The sequence below is a fragment of the Manacus candei genome, unplaced genomic scaffold (genome assembly GCF_025592945.1).
Source record: "Manacus candei isolate 608988 ecotype Guabito, Panama unplaced genomic scaffold, ASM2559294v1 h1tg000037l, whole genome shotgun sequence".
NCBI classification, from domain to species: Eukaryota; Metazoa; Chordata; class Aves; order Passeriformes; family Pipridae; genus Manacus; species Manacus candei.
In genome coordinates, this window is record NW_026138085.1 from 7,661,493 (window position 1) to 7,681,273 (window position 19,781).

Consider the following 19,781-nt stretch of genomic DNA (forward strand, 5'->3'; position numbering starts at 1 on the left):
CTTCTCTTGGATAGCACCAGCTTATGCTCCATGTCTGCACTGAATTCACATCCAGCCCTACACTGAACAACACTCAGCTCTAACTGAAAGTTGAGTAATTACATTTGCATGGTATTGGCCAATTAATTAGTTCAGGCCTCAGTAATCCTACTGTAAATGAGGTAACCATCTTCTTGTCCTCTCCACCTAAGGAGGGAGAGATACCCAATGTCCCCATCTCGGCCAGCTGCTCTGGTTGTACCAGAATGCAAATGAATCACTTTTGACTTTTAACAGAAGTATTTTTCCCCTGTGTTGTTTTACATTTCTCTCAAGGTTGGATCTTGGTTCAATGATTCCATGTAGTAGCTTGCAACAGGGATTTTTTAGGAAAATTCATTGCTATACTAATATGACAGTGTTTCCCAATGAAGTCACATAAGTCACTGTTTAGTGAATTATAAAGAACAGAGTTCCATTTTCACTGCTATTGCAGCAGAAAGAGCAGTAATAAAACTTGATCTTTGCTATCCAGAAAAACTAGACAGATGCTGAAGGAAATTCCATATAAAGCAATAATACTGATTATACATTTTATATAAATTGTCCTTCTCCTAATGTTATGCATTTTTTCCAGTATTGAGGTAAAATAACTTTTGTCATTCCATGAAGCAAAAATCATCTGTCCTTCATAAGAAAGTAACCCCATTTTCAAAGGGGAGGTTTTCTGCCATTTCTCCCATTTCTACCAAAAAGGAATATTTCCTTGGCATTAGAGGAAAGCAAAACATGACCAGAGAGTTTCCACCATTCTCTTTCAGTGTCATAGGGGAAGTAGAATAAAAAGATGGGAGAGAAGCTGCTCTCCTCTGAATTTCCCCTTTAGAATATATGAGCTCATAATGGAAAACCAGACTGTCATCGAAGATATTTTCACAATCTCTATGTTTTAATATTTAAAAATTCCTCTGATGGATCATAGCAAACTATCCCATCGTGGAAGTTCCACAGAAATATGTCTGTGCTCCATAGCTGATATCTAGGATTCTTGGCATAAAACTTGGGTACCATATTACTCCATTTGTCCTGTGACAAGAACTGAGCTAAGGGAATTAAGTGTTTCTGCAAGCACACACTCTGAAAATATGTATTTATTTATATCAATTAATGCAGCTCTCCAGTTTTCCTGGTCACAGCTGACTTGCTGTTAAACTTGTGTGTTATAACAAAAGGAAGTTTTGGAAATTGGAAATGGACTTAAATGGGAACAAATTTTTTTTGAACCTTGATTCAGGCTGGGCTCTTTGCCCCTTGTGCAAGGAGAGCTGCCCCAAGTGCTGACTGAGGCTGCAGTTACAACAGGCTGAGGCCATGAGGGGAAGGAGCGTCACTGTTCCCTGAGGCTTCCTCCCAGCCCTCATTCCAAGGTGTCCCCAGGGAGAAGCCAATGAATGGGACAGTGGTGCCCAGCCCAGGCTCCTGCTGACTTGCATTCAAAGGTAGTCAGGCACCAGGATCAGGAGGAGACAATTTTCTCACCTGGAATGGGTTGGATACCTTTCACTCACATGTGCCCCAGCTGCTCCTGCCCCATCTTTCTCCACACACTTTCCAGATGACGTTTTCTCTTTCTGAACAGGGAAAAACAATGGCAGGAGCAGTGTCAGTGTCCCCATGGCCCATCTTCTGCAAATGTCCTGGATAACAGCAGCCATTCAGACAGGAGTGGGAATACAAACAGTCCATGTGGAGGGAGGATCCAGAACTGCCTGAGAAGACATTGGTCCCAAATGATCATGGGAGAAAGGAAGACGAACACCAGTCAGATCACAGATGGTACATGGGCCCATAACCCACACAGGCCCTCAGTGTGTGCAGGTAAGACCGTGTGTACGTGTGGGAGAGGGACATTAGAGCTCTCTGGGGTAAGTGGAGGGTGGAGCTCTGTAGTTATTAATAACATTTTGGAAGTGTCGAGAACCCTGGCTTCTCTGTTATATTACTGATACGGATCTCAAATGAACGGTTCAGTGATTGCTGGTCAATTCTGTTTCAGGAATAAATCCATAAACCACTTTGATCCAGATTCAGCATTTGGGACATGAAGGGAACAGTTTTTCTCTGTGTCAGAGGCACCATTTCAAACCGGCTTCCAAGGGCTGCCCTCCCACCTGGAGCCCTCATGCTCCACCTGCCCAGCTCTGGCTATGAGCTCTGGCAAAGGGAATTCTGAGGCCAATGTTTGAGGAGCAGGTTGGGCACTTTGGGATTGGCAGGGACTCATCAGGGCCACCTGAGATTGCAGTGCCTGAGTTTTGTGTCCTGTCAGATGGGAGGGAGTTCCAGCTCAGTTGCCAAAGGTGTATGTGATCCTACTGAAGCCACACTTCTTGGAATAGGGGAGGGGAAAGGAGTCCACTGGCACTATGTACTTTTGTGTAAAGCTTTCAGCACAGTTAATCCAGAATCCCAAGACTACCCTCTCTCCAGTCGGGGGATTCCACCCCCTCTGCTGTTTGCTTCCCAGGTGTGTGGCAATAAACAGGAACCCCATGCACTGCACCTGCTGATAAGTTTATCTCCCTGCTAATTTGGGTTGCTCCTCCTCTTGTTTTATGTACTTGCCATATTTGGGGGCACCAAATATGCAACATATTGAGGATGCTTGTGTGGTTTCATCCATGTGAAGGACTTCTGAAAGACCATTCGAGTGCTGCCTCCAGCTTTGGGGTCCCCAGCACAGGAAGGACATGAACCTGTTGGAGCAAGTCCAGAGGAGGCACCAAGATGATCTGAGGGATGGAGCAGCTCTGCTGTGAGGAAAGGCCAAGAGAATTGGGATTGTTCAGCCTGGAGAAGAGAAGCTTCAGGGTGACCTAACTGTGGCCTTCCAGTACCTGAAGGGAGCCAACAAGAGAGATGGTGAGGGATTATTTACAAGGGCCTGGTGTGACAGGACAAGGGGGAATGGCTTCACACTGGCAGAGGGCAGGGTTAGATGTGATATTGGGAAGAAATTCTCCCTGTGAGGGTGGTGAGGCCCTGGCACAGGTTGCCCAGAGAAGCTGTGGCTGCCCCATCCCTGGAAGTGTTCAAGGCCGTGTTGGGACAGGCTTGGAGCAACCTGGTCCAGTGGAAGGTGTCCCTGCCCATGGAAGAGAGATGGAACTGGACAGGCTTTAAGGTCTCTTCCTATCCAAACTATTCCATGATTCTACAGGCACCATCTTTTTACTGCTGGATTGCGGCTCTATGGCTTTGACTGCTGGGCTGTAGGAATACTGTCACTGGAAAGTACATGGGATAGAGTCAGGTCCCTTCCTAAGCAGGTTGAATTTCAAAACTTTTTTTTGCTTTTATAATCCGTGTATTTTGGTTTGCCTGACAAACAATGAGAATTGTATTCTATTATTTCACAAATAATAAAAAAAAAATGAAAACTTTTTCCTAATTTTCAAACCCCATATTGAGCACAGAGCTCTTCTTATACCTAAGGTCTAAAAGGAACATCAGGTTTATTAGATTATATTTAAAAACTGCAACGTAAAATAATGCGTGAATACCAGGTTTTTATTTCTAAGCTGGAACTAATTGTTTATTTTTTGGTTGACCTAAGTCTCAATTCTTAGAACAAACTCAATTCTAAAGTACTAATTAAAAAATATATATGTTCCCTTTACCTCTGATTGATGTGGTAGCTGGGATTGTATTCCATGTAATTATCTCTTTCATGCTTATCAGATAGAAATGGTTTTAGTTTATTTAACTTTCTCTTTCTGTCTTTATAATGTATTTCCCATCAGAGAGTTCTGGAAGTTTATTTGGCCTGTATTTACTCTTCCTCAGATAATGAACAGGCTGTATGAGAGAGACAGAGAATCAAACAGGAAAAAGAAATGCTCAAACTATAAAGGTCATTTTAACAATCTTATAATTTCATTTCCTCATTCAAGTTTACCTGGGAGTCCCAAGCTTTTTTTTTTTTTGCTTTAGCTGTGCCACTATGTAAAAAAGGAACTCAAACCACGTGTTGCAATTCTGTGGTATTGCGGTGAAACAGAGCATCCCTTTCCTTTCAGAGTTTAGGAGTATTTATAAGGGAGCCAGCACTTTGCTTCCTTCAGATCACAAATCAAACCTGCCTGACAACTTCACTAAAGGCGCCGTCACAGGAAAAGGTGAGAATTCTTTTCTTCTCTTACTCTGGTACCAACTGCTTCAGATAAAACTAATGAGAACTTATAATTATTTATTTTAAAGTGTATTTAAATAGTTTTTGTGACATTTTTCTCAGGATAGTATTTCTATACTCATCTCCCTGAAGTTTAGCATATAATGTGCGTATGTACAAAGCTCACAGAATTGTTATCTATGCTATCAGGTAATAATCTCTTTATCTCACTGTACTGGTGTTGCTGGGGTGTGAACGGTGACAAATATGTACTTATGGTCAGACTGTTCCATTGACTAGAGCTGAGATTGGGCCAGATGAGGCCCAGAGGTCCTTGCTGACAGAAATTATTCTGTGATTCTCAGCAAAGGAATCTGTGCTGATTTACAGCACCTTGTGCTGCATATCACAGGGAACACGGAGGGAACACCAAGGGAGGGGATTCTGCCCCTCTCCTCTTCTCTCATGAGACCCCACCTGCAGTGCTGCCTCCAGCTCTGAGGTCCCCGCAAAAGGACATGGAGCTGCTGGAGCAAGTCCAGAGAAAGCCACAGAGATGCTACAAGGGCTGGAGCTCCTCTGGTCTGGAGCCAGGCTGGAAGAGCCGAGGGTGTCAAACTGGAGGAGAGAAGGCTTTGGGGAGACCTTAGAGCCCCTTCCAGTGCCTAAAGGGACTCCAAGAGAGCTGGAGAGGGATTTTGGACAAGGGTCTGGAGTGACAAAACAAGGGGGAGTGGCTTCAAACTGAAAGAGAGCAGGTTTAGGTTGAATGTATGTGAACAAATTCTCCCCTATGAGCGTGGTGAGCCCCTGGCACAGGTTGCCCAGAGAAGCTGTGGCTTCCTCATCCCTGGAAGTGTTCAAGGCCAGGTTGGACAGGGCTTGGAGCAACCTGGGATAGTGGAAGGTGTCCCTGCCCCTGGCAGGAGGTGGAACTGGATGATCTTTAAGGTCCTTTCCAACCCAAACCTTTCCATAATTCTGTGATTCTCTGAACATATGATGTTGGAATGCCCTCCTCATCTATGAAGTGCTCAGGCAACTGCACTGATTAATGATGTTCAGAAACTGAGTTTATTTCTGATTAATTTTTCAATAAAATTTTGAGATGGGGGAGGGAGTGTTCTCCCCCCATCTCAAAAATGGAATAATTTCCATTAAAATTGTTAACTTCTTTCATCACAAACATGTGAAGCTTCCCTCCAAAAGCAAGAAAAACTTTTATGTTTTGGAGGTTTTACTTTTGCCAAAAGGTTGCTATGGAAGGAAAGGCATGTATCACACTCCTCCAGTTTTAGTTGGTGTTTTGATGTTTAGTTTTGGGTTTATGAAGTGTAGTGATGAATGTCATGTTTCAATGACAGAAATCGACATTTTTTCAGAAAGTTGCAAAATGTAGTTTTCTTTTGGAAATTCCAGCTAGTCTTGCCTGCACATGAAATCATCAGCAAAGAGGGTTTGCCTTGTAATGAAGCAATACACTACTAATAGGATATTGTATGTCTTAGAGGTCTTTTCCAGCCTAAATGATTCTGTATTTGGCTGCTTGATGGTAACCAGCTTTTCACTGGGGTTTGTGCCGCTCTCAGTGCAACTGCAACAGGAGCTGGTTCCTCTCCTAAACACCCTCCAGATACTTTGCTGGTAGCTTCTGGTCCTATTATTAGCTGTGCACAAATCCAAAGGGCACTGGACCAGGGACAGCTGATTTCTGACCAAGGTTAAGGATGGTTCATAACAGCAGGACCTGCCAGCAAGGAACAGATTCGGCACACATAGGAACACACACTCTCAAGAAATCAGGAGGGCTACTCCCCTTTTATTAAAAAAAGACTGGTTTGGGAGGAAAAACTCCCCAAACACTTAATTTTGTGTTTTTCATGTGCGTTTGGACTCATATTGTAGTCAGAATAGGCTTTGAAAGCTATATTCACCAGTCTCTTTTTTCTAAGCCATTTTCCTATTCATTTGGCTTAATCTACAGCTAAAAAAGGTCTGGAAGTGTATCTAAATAACTGTTGTTAAAGTTTTTTATGCACCCAGTGATTACTACAATATTTGATAAAGGTGTTTGGTGTTTCATAAAGAGCTCTGGCAGTATTTTGAATAAGTTCAGGATAAATATGCATTTATATATTGTAAATACAGCTACACACACAGCAACAATGATCTACGTATCCAGCCCTTTCTGCAAATAGAGCTGTGCCACTGAATCCAGGAGGAATTTTGCCTGAAATTGCTTGAAAATTTAATTAGTGTGTGCAAACTGAGGTGGACACTAGAACAGTTAGGCAATGGTCAGTGTTGGCTCCAGCTCTACACTGCGTTATTGACCCTGCTGTCACTTGTTCTCACAGACGTGATGGAGACAACAGTCCAGCAAAACCCTTCAGCAGGCCCTTCCCTTTACTGACAATCTTTTGTTTTAATAGGACTGCTGATGTGTTTAGCTCACAAGCTTTGTATGAATGAAATTTAATGTCCACTAATCCTTTAGTCCAGTGCCTTGTTCGTACAACTGGCCTCACTGCCATCAGAAAGACTTTTCTTGCATGAGGAATATTTAACCAAGGAATCTGAGAATGCTTCTGAGCTCCCGACAGATCAATGCACACAACAATTTCCTCTGAGGTCCATGATTGCTTCTCTAGTCTGGCTTGTGGTGAAAGTAACAAGTGGATCAAAATAGTGTTACAAACTCAGTTTTTACATAGTCCAAGAGCTTTTAGAACAGGAGAATGTCTCTTAGTTCACTGGGACTGACCCTGTCTTGTCACTCTGTCCAGCATGAGCCTGATTTCAATGCACACTCAGCCAACCTCAATGAAGTTCAGCAATTTATTTTTTCCTTCCAGATGCCTCACCTGCTCTGTGCCTTACTTTCACTGTTTTCCTTTGCTGCCCTACTGGAAGCTGTGCAGTGGAAACTTCAGGAAAATGGTAAGCAAGTCTTCACCTCCTGAGACCTTCAGGTGCCTTCAGAACATGGCCATTTCTGAATTATAATTGTGGCCACATGCACAGAACTTGTTAATTATAGTATCTTAGGCCAAGGTTCTTCCTATGTCTTTGTCAATAATTAGCCAATTAATTGAAGTTATTGGAAGAAATATTTAGAAGTCCTAAAATGTCATACAATAGCATATTTGCTATATTTGCATTAGCAACTGTCTTATTTCCTATTCCTTCTCCTCGTGTTTCAAAAGTTTCAGTCATGCAGCCTGGAGGCAGAAACAGCCTCTTGTGACTTAGGTAACAGCCCAAAATCAAACAAGTGAAGAATTAATTGTGGAAAAAAATATTTCTAAGTAAAACTTAAAACCTAGAAATAGTTTATCAACTTTTCTGGCAAATAAGTCAAATGTAAATACATTTGTAAAAATACAGGGTAATAAACAAACAATTCTTTTGAATAATTTACCAGAAAATTTGGCTAAATTCAGATAATAAAATTTGTTGTTCTTATTCACTCAGTGTAGCTCCATAATCCAAGCTGCCTTCAAGGCAATTGTCCAAAAAGAAGGACCCAAGTCAACATGAAAAAAATATCCTCGATTGTGTTCCATTTCTAAAAAGGGATTAAATTACTTTTCCCCATATATTTACATTTAAAAAAAAATATTTATCCTGTGGGTTCTCTGGGCAATACCACAGTGCTGAAAACTGCAAATCTGTTTGTCAGCATTGGGAGTAAACTTTGTGTTTGAAGTCTGTAAGACTCACCTTGCCTGTGTTTCACAAGTCCATAAGCAGTTTGGGAAACTTCCAAACTTCCTAGAGCTGAATGTTTTCCGCCAGTTAAGATTCTGTGCTTGACAGGTATTTTTTAGTGTTTCTCCTTTGTGGTAAAGCCTTAAAGCTCTTATTCTGGTAGTGAAATGCTCTGGTGAGAAGGTCCTAGAACTCACTGGAACTTACATCTCACTGGAGTGTTGAGCTCCTGGACAGTAGAGCTGAGGGAAAAGGACTCAGTCCAACCTTCCCACTGGCACATAGGAGTAGCTGCTAATTTTTTTCTTTGCTATGTCCAGTGTATGTCATAGAGTCTGAGTGGAATGCTGAGACACCAGCTACGAGAGTGGAGCTCACCTGTAACTCACCCAATGAAGCAGTTTACTGGAAAAAGGACTCTGAATGGAAAGGAAAAGGAAAGACTCTGATTGCTGAAGTGAAGGAGTTCCCAGATGCTGGAAACTACACCTGTCTGGCGGAGAATACCCATGAAATCCTCAGCTATAATTTCTTCCTCATAAGCAAAATCGACTCCAACGGGCAGATGATAAGGTCGATTCTGAAAAGCTTTAAAGGTATGGAAGATGGGATGTTCCTTGCTTAGCTTTGGCCACTGAGGGCCAGAGGGAGCTTTCTGGAAATGTGTGAGAAATACCCACTTTAAAATGGGTTCTCTTGAAGGCCTTACTGACAGTGGAATGCAAATAATTCCTTCAGTGGCTCTGTGGTAACAAACACAGGCATTTGCCAACTGCACAGCTGCAGGATTTCTTTGTGGAAGGAACAGTGGATTTGTGCATGTAAATCTCTTCCTGACAGCTCTTTGCCACAGCCTGGGTGTGCTCTGGCTTCTGTCAATACTACGTTGATGTGGTGCCACGTGAAGTAGGCTTTGGCCACTACCTGTTATTTGGCTCTGTAACTACACGTGGCTGCCCACGGGACAGCCTCAGACTGTGTCTGCCTATGAACCCACCTGCCAAAATAGATATAAGTCCATCGAACTACTGTTTTGTCTCTGCTTTGACCATTTCAGCAAGAATAATAAATAAATCATGTTTTCTTTCTTTTTCCATCTAGAGCCAAAGTGGACATTTTTAAAATGTGAGGCAAAGAACTACTCTGGAATTTTCATGTGTTCATGGATGACAGAAAATGAGAATCCAAATGTGAAGTTCACCATCAAAAGTCTAAAAGGGTAAGAGCTTGTACTTTCCTTAGCAAACTCATAGTAAGGCCAGAGCAGCCCTTTGTGTTACTCTGTCTAGGAGATCCTGGATTTTAGGCTGTTTAGAACACGTAGAAAGGAAGAAATTTCTCTTGCAGAGCCAGAATATCTGCAAAATATTTTGAGGCATCACAGGGAATAAGTTAACTGATAACAGCATGGAAATAGCTCAGAAATTAATAAAGACATGAAAATGGAATGACACCCAGTGGACTGTTTCAGCCACAGAATAACTTAAGCAATAGCAGAACAGTTTGTGGAGGGAAGAGAGGAAGTTGAGCCAAAAGCAGAAACAACCACAGCTCCGAGTCCCGAGAGGGGACAGAATGAAGGGAGTGGGAGGCTGCACCCACGGCAGAGGCCACATGCCCACTGACAAGTCTCTGCTGAGGAACACAGCAGAAACCTGTGAGGGAAATGTGTGATGGGAACCTTGGGGGGATTTCCTGCCTCCCACCACTCCTGGGAGTTTCTCCAAAGCATAGAGTACTTCAGCAAAAGTCACTTCAGTTCATTAAAGAAGAAACAACAAGAAACAAGTTTTATTTAGCTGAAAGCAAAAACAGAACCAGATTCAGGTAGTATTTTATAGATGAGTTTTGGTATTTATTTCCCAGTAGATACTTCTCCACCTTCCCTCCTTTGGAGAGGGTGAAGGAACGAAGTAAGATACTAGAGCTTGCCATGGGATACTAGTAATAAAAACAGTGATACCCTGCTTTAGGGTTAAACACTGATTCCTTCTGCTAAGGCAGGGGCTGTGGTGTGGTTGTGATTTTACATTAATATGTCCTACAGCACTGAAAATGTAGGAACTCCCACTGAGCTTTTTCTGCAGCAGATGAAGGGCAGCCATGAAATGATACAAACAACATCAAAATATTACCTTACCTAACCTTACAACACTACATGTTGTTGTTGTTGTGGCAACACATTCTCAGAACCAACCAGCATCCCCACTCCTTTACTCTGTTCTGTGTCCAGCCCTCAGGGAGATGTGACCTGCAGCAGCCCTGTGGCTCACACCGATGGATCAGTGACCAAATACACGTCCCAGTGCCGCAAAGAAAACTACTGTCCCTTTGCTGAAGAGCACCAGCCCATTGACATGTTCCTGGAGGTCATCGATGAGGTGGAATATGAGAACTACACCAGCAGCTTCTTCATCAGAGATATCAGTGAGTAGACCAGGAATCATGATCAATTCTTAGCTTTATTCTTGCTGCCGACAGTGGAACTGAGGGTAGGTGATCATACCAGCCTTGGGAATCCCTCCCTAGTATACTGTAAAGCTGCATCAAGCCCCCAGTTACAGGAACAGGGGAAAACATGACATAGCAGCAGCCTGGAAGAGGATGAGGAAGTGAAGAAGCAATATCTTCCTGGCTTGTGACCTCAACCCTCTCACACCCACGTCCCAGAAGTTCTGTAGCCTCCTCTAGTAGATGGGCATGTTTCAGAAGGGGTATGTGGAAGAAGTCAGAGAACAACCAATAACCCAGCAGGCTTTTCTCTGAGAGCTGGTTAAGGCTATGGATGCTTCCCTCCTGATCCATTCCTACAGATGGGCATCCAGGGCAGATTAATAGAAATGGATAGGAATAAGAGGATGTAAATTGTGATCATGATGCCACAGGGCACGTGAAAATGAGGCAGCATCCTAAAGAAACAGGTGTTTGTTAAATGCCCTAATAGTCAGCAGAGGTTGAAGATATTCCTCCATGTCCAATATAGCCCTCTGCAACCCTTCAGGTGAAAAAACCCCCAGGATCTTACCCAGAGATATTATGGGAGTGTGCTTTATTTTCTGTGAGAAGCACAAAAGGCAGTTCTTATACATAATATCTACTCCTCTCTTAATCTCCTAGAGTCTCCCAGTGCTCATTCCAATAAAATTATCAACAGTAGGACACCAACATCCGATATTATGTTGCTAATATGAATTAATTACCTCTATATTTTCTCTTGCAGTAAAACCTGACCCACCCCAATGTCAGTATGTGGCCACAAATGGAATGGTGACCTGGGAATATCCCAAAACATGGAGCACCCCAAAGTCCTACTTCCCTTTGACTTTTAAGGTCAAAGTTAAAAGCCCGAAGAAACGCAAAAACCAGGTAAAAACACAACATTTGAAACACAATTTTATTGCTTGAACAGATAGTATAAATAATATAAGCTTTGTATGTAAGAATCATGAACTAAAATTAAAAAAACGGGTGCTCAGACCCGAATGTGGCAAGTTCTGCCTTGGCAGGAAAACACCTTCCCAGTTCTATGAGCAGTAAGATCCCTGATGTTACTGAGGAGAGAAAATCCTGCCCAGTATTGCATAGCTGTACCAGCATGAGAAAAGTATTTACCAACTCATTAGTAGGCTGTGTGGGTCCTAATGTGTGAAAATCCCATTTTCCAAATCAAGAAGTCTCAGATCTGTTACATGGATTTTTCCTCATGTGTTGTTCGTACCTGGGCAGCTCAGACTTTATAGGAGAACAAGAAATAAGGAATCACCGATTCATTTGGAAGCATTCCTGTTCAGTCTGTGGTCTTTGCCACTCTATTCCTTGTTAGTTAATTATTATCTAAACATTGTTCCTCTGTGTCAGTTTTAAATCACAAATGGTTTTGCTTCTATTGCTGATGCTCATGGGCACACAGTGGTGATGGTGACTTGCCTGGGTTGGCAGAGAACTGGGAAGACCAGCTGACCACAGAGCAGGACCTGAACTGCAGTGCTGCTCTGCCTTGGTCCAGCAATCAGAAAAGCAAACAAATGTAGTGATCATCCCAGCTTGTCAGAGGATTAATCCAGAGACACATCCAAAGAGGATGTGTTTTCCTCTGTGGACAGAATCCACTCGCCCGTACCAGCAGATGGGGCCATTCCCCCATTGATTTTAGTAGTGTTGGCTCCTACAGTCCCTTCAGGGGAGAAACTGGAGAGTCTCCAGAGGCTTCTTGTATCAGCCACAGGTCCTCAGTGGGAACTTCAATGACACTGAAAAGGAGTAACCTCTGTCTTTTATGGTTCTCACTATGAGAGAAGAAATAAAAAGAGAAAAACCCAGATAAATAAATAACCCCTTTGTCTTAATGCGTGTTTCAGTCTGGAGTTTGGATCACTTTAGAGCACCAACTTCAGTGGAACATGAGCTGTTCAGTTGTTTTCTGCTGTGACTCAAGTTCTCACAAGCCTTTGCTGCCTGTGGGTGGTACTGGTGCCTGTGAAACACTAGATTGCCAGTGGGGGGTTAAGTGACATGAGCTTGTTGGAACATTTCTGGTGCTGTGTTCTCAACCTTTACAATCCACTGAAGGAGCTGTGCCCTGTTCACAGGTCGTCTATGTTACTGATGAACAGTCATTCCACCTTCCAAACACTGGGCCAAAGGATGAGATTTCCGTGCAGGCCAGGGATCGTTACTACCACTCATCCTGGAGTGACTGGTCTTCACTCTGCAGGTAAGGCTTAAAGAACCTTCTACTAGAGAAGCAGGGATGATTCCTTACCTAGAAGAGTATGGAGTCTATGATTTTTTTTTCTAATTCTTAAACGATCATTGATTTTACATTTCCTTGGAATCATTTTTGTCTCCTGAATATTCTTTTTCATTAAACATCTGTAAGAGAATAAATGTGTTGGGCCGCCTAAATGGTGATTCTCTTACAAAAATAATCGAGGAAACAATTAGAATCCATTTAAATCAGAGAGGAAACAATGGGTGTAGGTTCATGGACATGGGTTGGGTTACAGTGCCTCACATGCATCAGCTGAACTGAATCCCTGATCCCCATCAGACACAGAGCCTCCTGAGCCTTGCATGGTGTGGGCCTGTGGACTAAAAATCTGGGTCTGAGGAGAATTAAGATAATTCTTACATAAATTTCCTTTCTCTTATGTTACAGATAACTAATAAGAGATTCCAGGAGGATGGCACAATACTCTTAAAGAAAGCAAAGAATGAACCAGCACAAGAATATAAGCACAATTTGAAGAAAAATCTGCATTTGAGATTATTAAGAAGTCATAACATCTTTTTTTGTAAGATATGAATATGTTCCTGATTTTGGCAGCTCTTAAATTCCCCAGATATGAGTAACACCTTTAGCATACATCATGTTATATTAACATGAATTTGATGCGTTGCTGTCAGCTATTATTGTAGGTTCACATTATTACATTTCATTTATTTATTTAATATTTATTTATTTATGCATTATTTATGTATTTATTTATTTATTTATTCATTCATTTATTTATTTATTTATTTATTGACATGACTTGCTGGGGCAGTTGATAGCAGTTACTATTCGAACCATTTCATATGTTAAGTTATTTGTAAAGTAAATTCCAGAAAGAACTGTTTCAATATTCCATTATTTAATGGTTTGATTATGTGTCTATTTAATTATTTATTTTTATTTATTTTTGTTGGAATGTGTAAGCATAGAAAGCCTTGGCTGCATGAGTGCTGTGGTTAATTCCTATTACCACCACTCATGAACATGAAAGGAACTGGTAGCCAGTGCCTGAATTTAACCCCTCCTAAACAACCTCCTTTTCCTCCACGTTTGTGGTCACTGGAGGCCCTTTATTCAGTGACCCATGTGTATCCAGTGCATGTCCTGCAGTGGAATTTACTGACAATAAAATGAATTCCAACCTGCTGTGCCACAGGCACTGGGCACAGGAGTCAGAAATCTGCAGCTACAACCAAGGCAGCTGAAATTACACTTGTACTGTATCTGATACCTCAGAGGCCAATTGTTAACAGGTTTTATATATGGGTGTTAAGCATCTAATTAAAGTTAGAGTTTTTGAATACAGATTTTTATAGTTCATTTTGAAAGTATCTCCCTACTACTGTATCATGAGTTGTTGTCTTCACAGAACCTTAAGTAAAACACCTCAAGTCCTGGCTCTGAACTGCTCACAGAGTAAGTCCCCAGGTCTGGAAAAAAGCAGAAACATGTGTTGAAGCCTCTGTATTTTTCATAGAATCATGGAATGGTTTGGGTTGGAAAGGACCTTAAAAGGCCATCCAGTTCCACCCCCTGCCATGGGCAGGGACACCTTCCACTAGACCAGGTTGCTCCAAGCCCTGTCCAACCTGGCCTTGAACACTTCCAGAGATGGGGCAACATTTGTCAAAACACCTGAGTCCTGACTTACAGGAAGGCAAAAGAGTAAAATATCCGATGATTCAGACTTTAAGCCCTGATAAAGAATCAGTGAAATTAAAGAAAGACTTTCATTGCAACCATGCTTCCTTTTTTCCCAGTCTTAGCCATGGTGGTAATTTCAGATATTTATAGATTGAAATGTGTGAGATATCTGATATTTCAGAAAACTGCTGACAATCTAGCTACAAATGCTAGTAATATATTAAGTTTATGTGTCTTATTTCCACTATAAATGCAATTTATTGTGCTTTTTTAATGAGCTAATAATAAATACATCTGAAAACAAGAAAATTTGGTTTACTTGTGATTTTTTAAGAATGGTTTGTGTCACTGTTCACTTTTCTACCAGAATGTTATACACTACTCCTGCAAAAATGTCTGTAGGGCAAAGTAATTATTACTGATTAATACTAACAAATCCGTGGCCTGTAAAAGTGTGCAGGACCATCCAGCAAAGTGGTAACAGTGAGTTAGCCAGATCCCCTAAACCCTCTTCTGCAGGCAAAGAAAACACTGAGGTTCTCTGGCCTTTGTGGTCAGGAGGTTTGTAACTGAAACCACTTGAAATAGATCTTGAGGTCTTTGAGGTTTCTCTCTGATCCTGTCGGTGCAGTGCTCAGAATTCATAGGACCGACCTTCCTGTTCTTCAGACAACTGGGTTGAAACCTTGGCACCACTGAAACCCATCACTGCAACCTCTCATTAACTTGGGTCCAGCCCAGTTTCCGTTCTCTGGAATACTCAGGCTAAATTTACGAGTATCCTGACAAAGATTACATTGATCTATTGCCTTCAGAGGAATTTGCCTTTCTGTGCCACAATGCCATAAGGTGAGTTGAACCTTCCTACAGGAAGCTTTTCTGGCATGGATTATAGGGGAATCAGGAGCCAGGGAGGGAAGTAATTGGCTAAGATTCTTCCGGAAAATAACAAAGTGCAGCTTGAAACTACCTCTTTTTCTGCAGAAATCAGGTTAATTATAAGATGGCTGCACTCTAAGACATAAAGTTGGCTTTAATCCTTAATTATCGATTTCCTAGGCCTCATATGGACCCAAGTGCCTGTGAATATCTCCTCTAAAAATTGTCAGTCTCCTATCTCTGAGGGACTGTCTAGACTGTATAAAAAGGTGTTACTATCACAGCTCAAATATTCCCTATGGTGGCTCCATATACTGGAGACAATTTTCAAACATACTCCATCCATTTAGGAACACAATAGTTGATGTGTCAGTTAGTCCTTGGACTTCTCTTTCTTAATTCCTCTCCTTGTTGCACTGCAAATAATCTGGACACCTTCTGATAAATGTCACAATGCACAGACTCAGTCAGGCTGCACAATGTACAAAATTGCCCCCAAAACTTTAGATTGCAAAATCAAAGCTTCTGAAATAAAATTATAGAACTAAGTTTATTCCTGAGGTTCCTGAGGTATGAGAGTCATTAACTGTATAAATAGATAACAGTCTTATACTGGACCTACTCCTGACTCTGTGTCCCACCATTTTCTGGGAAGGGGCAGCTCCTCCAGCTTTCTATTCATACTCATCACTCAACCTGTGGCTTTAGGTTTTGCCTACCACACCTCCCTAAATCTGCACTGAACAGAGACTGACTAATTCCCTTCAGGGCTTTTTGTGGGAGCTCCTCATCTTAAGGAATGCTTGACAAATAGTTGGTGTCCTTAATGAGGCACTAATTGGTTACAGTAGGAACTTGCTATCCTCTAAGTGCTTCAGCTGGGCAGGCAGGCACTTGCTAGCAGCAAAAGGGGGAAAAAAGGCTTATGTCTAATTAAGTGTTCTGTGGGAGAATACAGATTTCAGGTCCAAATGCTTGGTATCCATCCCTTCTTCCATGCTGACCTTCATCCTATCCCTTTTCTTGGTAAGTTGTATATTCTCTTTTATAAAAGTAATGGTATTTTTAATACAGGCAAACCCAGTGTATATCCTCCAACCTTGTTCTGAGACATGAAAAACCTTAAAAGAAACCTTGCTTCAAACATGTCACTTTGACTGAGTTCAGTGTGACCAAACTTCAAAGGGCTGAACACCTGGGAATTGCATCTTAAGGCAATTTAAAATAAGTCCTATTCAATACATTCAGTGTAAGTGTTAAGGTGTTAATGCTTGTTTTGTTTTACCTGTGAAGAATCCATTCAGAACCATCAGTGGTATGGCACTAAGTAACTCTAAGGATCCACAAGTTCCTTGCAGGATAACAGGATCACAGCCTTGTATTGTATCTTAGAGATATCAGAAGATACAAAGAAAAATGTAAAGCTCAGCATCAGCCTTTGCAGAGAGGTGTTGGGTTTATTTTTTACTTTCTGAAATAACACCTAAAACCTTCAGCAGGGATCTGTCCTGCCTTGACACCTGCAGTGTTAAAGAAAGGCTCCTTTGATCTCTCTTAAGGTGTGGAAAATGGGAAACTCACCTTCCTTCAGGCAAATACTGTTTTGGCCCAGTTTGATGCCTTAACAAACACATCACTTGATTCTCAAACCTTCCATTGAGCAAGACTTCAAAAGTCTGATATGTTAATTGCACATGGGCGGACAACCCAAACCACCCACCCAGAGCAGGATTGAGGGAGCCCGCGAGCCGCGTCCCGAGTAAACACGCGCTGGAATCACCGACGCGGGTGACCATGGCAGGGTCTATCTTGGCTTGTACATTCTTCAGGGGTTTATGTGGTGTGCGTGAGAATATTTTTATTAGCTGTTCCACGTGCCATTTTTTCACCATTGTTGGTGTCCTCAATGGGAGGCACTCCATCAGATGAATGGGAACAGGTTACTGTTCTGGAATGCAGCCACAGAACACCCTCCCATGCAGAATAAAGCAGGCACTTAACTAATGACGTGCTGCAGCAGCATATTTGGCATCCCATTCGTGCTCCACTCAGCACTCCAAATCTAAAAGCAATATATGAATAATTGTGAAGAATTGTCCTACTCTCGGAAAAATATGCACTAATATTTTACCAGATGTAACACCATGTAATTACTTTTTCTTCTTCTAAAGATCAACTTGAAGAGATAAAAAGACAAGATATGAAGCTAAAGGTAGGAAAAGATAAAGGTAGAAAAATATGAGAGGCCCACAATTAACCTAGAAGTATTCATGAGTTTGCTGACTAGGTCAAAATTTCACTCACTAATCTTAGATACAGAGTGTTTCCTATAAATTTCTAAATTAGTTTTAGGTGTGATGAAGAGGCCTTACTGACACAGCTTTGGGAAGCAGCTATTCCTAAACAGATCTGAACACTTGTTTTCCAACAAACAACATGTTTTCCAAGTAGATAAAATCAATCCATTGTGCTAATCTACTGTCAGTGTCTGCTTTGTCAAATGTTAACTCCTAAGGACAAATATGCCACAAAGTCCCTGAGCAGCTGCCTGTCAGCAACACTTGACATTCTCCTGTGGGAATCACAGCATCAGTTCCCTTGGAATGGACCATTGGAGGTCACCTGGTTCCCCACACCCCACACCCATCACTAGACTATGGCCAGTTCAGAACAGATCCATTTTTTAGTATCTCCAATGATCTCTGGATAACTTGTTCCTATTCTTGACTATTCTCATTGTGAAATTTGTTTTCCTCATATCTAATTAGAATTTCTCTTGCTGCAATTTGCACTGTTCTCTCTCTTCCTTTCATTGTGCACCTCCAAGAAGACTCTGGCTCCTGTCTTCTCTGCACATCCTGAAAGAGCAGCTGAAAATGAGACTTTGCTGTCTTTCTCCAACCTTGTCAAACCACTTCTCTCAAGCTTGTCTAGCATGACACATGCTTGATCCCTCTAAACACCTTGTTGGTCCTTCACTGGTTCTGATCCAGTATTTCAGTGCCTTTTTTCTGCCAGGGAGCCCAGAACTGTACCTAGAATGCCAGATACAGCCTCACCAGTGCTGAACTTGATAATTGCACTCTTACTAATACAGCCCAGCATGCAGAGCTGGACTTGTTCAGTACAGGGGCAAACTGTTGACTCATGTCCAACTTGCACACCATGGAAACTGGTCTCTTCCCATTATGCCACTGGAAGTTCTTGAGCACAGCACTCTGATATAAGTGAACCTTCAGTCTGCCTGAGGATGACAGGCCTCAGGTTGTCAGACCAGCTCCATGTAAAGAGCTACCAGGGCAAACAACAAGTTTGGACAAGAAAGATGCCTCAGATAAAGCATTTTTTCAGTCAAATAGTGACTATTTTCTCTAGCTGGCTGATGTGAATTCTGCCCATTCTCAAAGCGAGGAATAGAGATCCAGGGGCTTTGGTCTCCTTTTAAACTGAAGTTGCAGTAAGTGTTCTGTGCCATTACTATTTACCAAGCTTCAGTTTGAGATTCTGCATGTGAGTAACACCTCACTGCAGAAAGTGAAACAGACTGTTGCTCTCTCAGTAGGGCATTTTTCTTCTCAGAGCTCTAAGACAGCTTTGATATTTCAAAACACAAAAATCTTCAGAATTTCAGCTGAGCCCCTGCTGTGAGTGAGCTGCTGTTTGCACACCCTACAATATATCACAGCCTCTCATCACAACTATGTCCCTCCTATCTGAGTGGTCTAGGCAAGCCCTACAAAGCTTAAGGTCCACTGTTCAGGAAACAAATCTTTATTTGATTCAAAAGCTCTAACAATACACCTAAACATTACCAGAAAAAAACATTCACCCCATGGCTTTCCTGATATGGGGCACTGAATAAGCATTAGGAAGCCTTCCAATAGAAAGGGAACTTTCAAATGCTAAGAAAAATCTCATTTAAAATCTGCCTCCGGTTTTGGTCCCCTCCCACCTCCAAAAGTCATCTCTTCCTGCACTAGCCTCAGAAAAGATTCCTACATCAACTTAGCAGACCTGAAGCAGATGTTTATACTCTTCTGCTGGCGGGATGGGATGGATATTGAGGTTGCATCAGACAGGACACTGTGGAGCACTGCATTAGAACAAGAGAGCATAACCAGAGTGGCAGATTTCCTCATTCCGGTGTCAAGGAACCGGTGTGTTCTGTCAAGCTGCAGTTTCACGGTTTCAAGATTTCCTCAAGAGTCTTGTTTGCTCAAAACTATTCAGATTAGGAGTAACTTCCGGCTTGCTTTGAGTTTTGCTCTTATTGCCTAATGCTGGTAATTGTCCATCAACCAATGAACATGTCCTGAATACTCTCCACGAGTTTGTACATGCTCTTTGCCAGGCTCTTCAGAAAGGTTTTGGACTCTACAGTACAAAAACTTCACTGACATCCCAAAGCAGAATCCAGACTGACCCCAGTCAGCCTGTCCCAGACAGCCTGTCTCTTGTGATCTCAACTTCAAAGGAACGTGCACAGGTGTCCAAGTTAAGAACAAAGGAAAATTAAATATTAAATCACTGAAGTAAAGGTATTGAATTACAGGGCTCCAGCTCAAACTAGATCTTTACCTATCCTGGAACTTGAATTTGATGACATTTATATTTTTCATCCCA

The 19,781-nt window shown here is 41.9% G+C and overlaps 2 protein-coding genes across 2 annotated transcripts in view; one reads left to right on the plus strand and one right to left on the minus strand.

Moving 5' to 3' along the window:
- Positions 1-19,781, minus strand: part of LOC127473848 (sulfate transporter-like) — a 335,874-nt gene that overhangs the window by 168,381 nt on the left and 147,712 nt on the right. The window lies entirely within an intron of this gene.
- IL12B (interleukin 12B) lies at positions 4,063-13,284 on the plus strand. Its single transcript, XM_051793987.1, has 8 exons — positions 4,063-4,157; positions 7,006-7,090; positions 8,182-8,457; positions 8,963-9,080; positions 10,095-10,288; positions 11,082-11,227; positions 12,451-12,575; positions 13,020-13,284. The coding sequence occupies exons 2-8, from the start codon at positions 7,006-7,008 to the stop codon at positions 13,021-13,023; spliced, it is 948 nt and encodes a 315-aa protein (XP_051649947.1). The 5' UTR covers positions 4,063-4,157; the 3' UTR covers positions 13,024-13,284.

Bases quoted from the DNA above. Each gene is read 5' to 3' on its own strand.
- IL12B (XM_051793987.1), top strand. From the start codon at position 7,006: ATGCCTCACCTGCTCTGTGCCTTACTTTCACTGTTTTCCTTTGCTGCC. The intron at 8,458-8,962 runs GTATGGAAGATG...TTTTCCATCTAG, and splicing joins GATTCTGAAAAGCTTTAAAG to AGCCAAAGTGGACATTTTTA. The intron at 10,289-11,081 runs GTGAGTAGACCA...TTTCTCTTGCAG, and splicing joins CTTCTTCATCAGAGATATCA to TAAAACCTGACCCACCCCAA.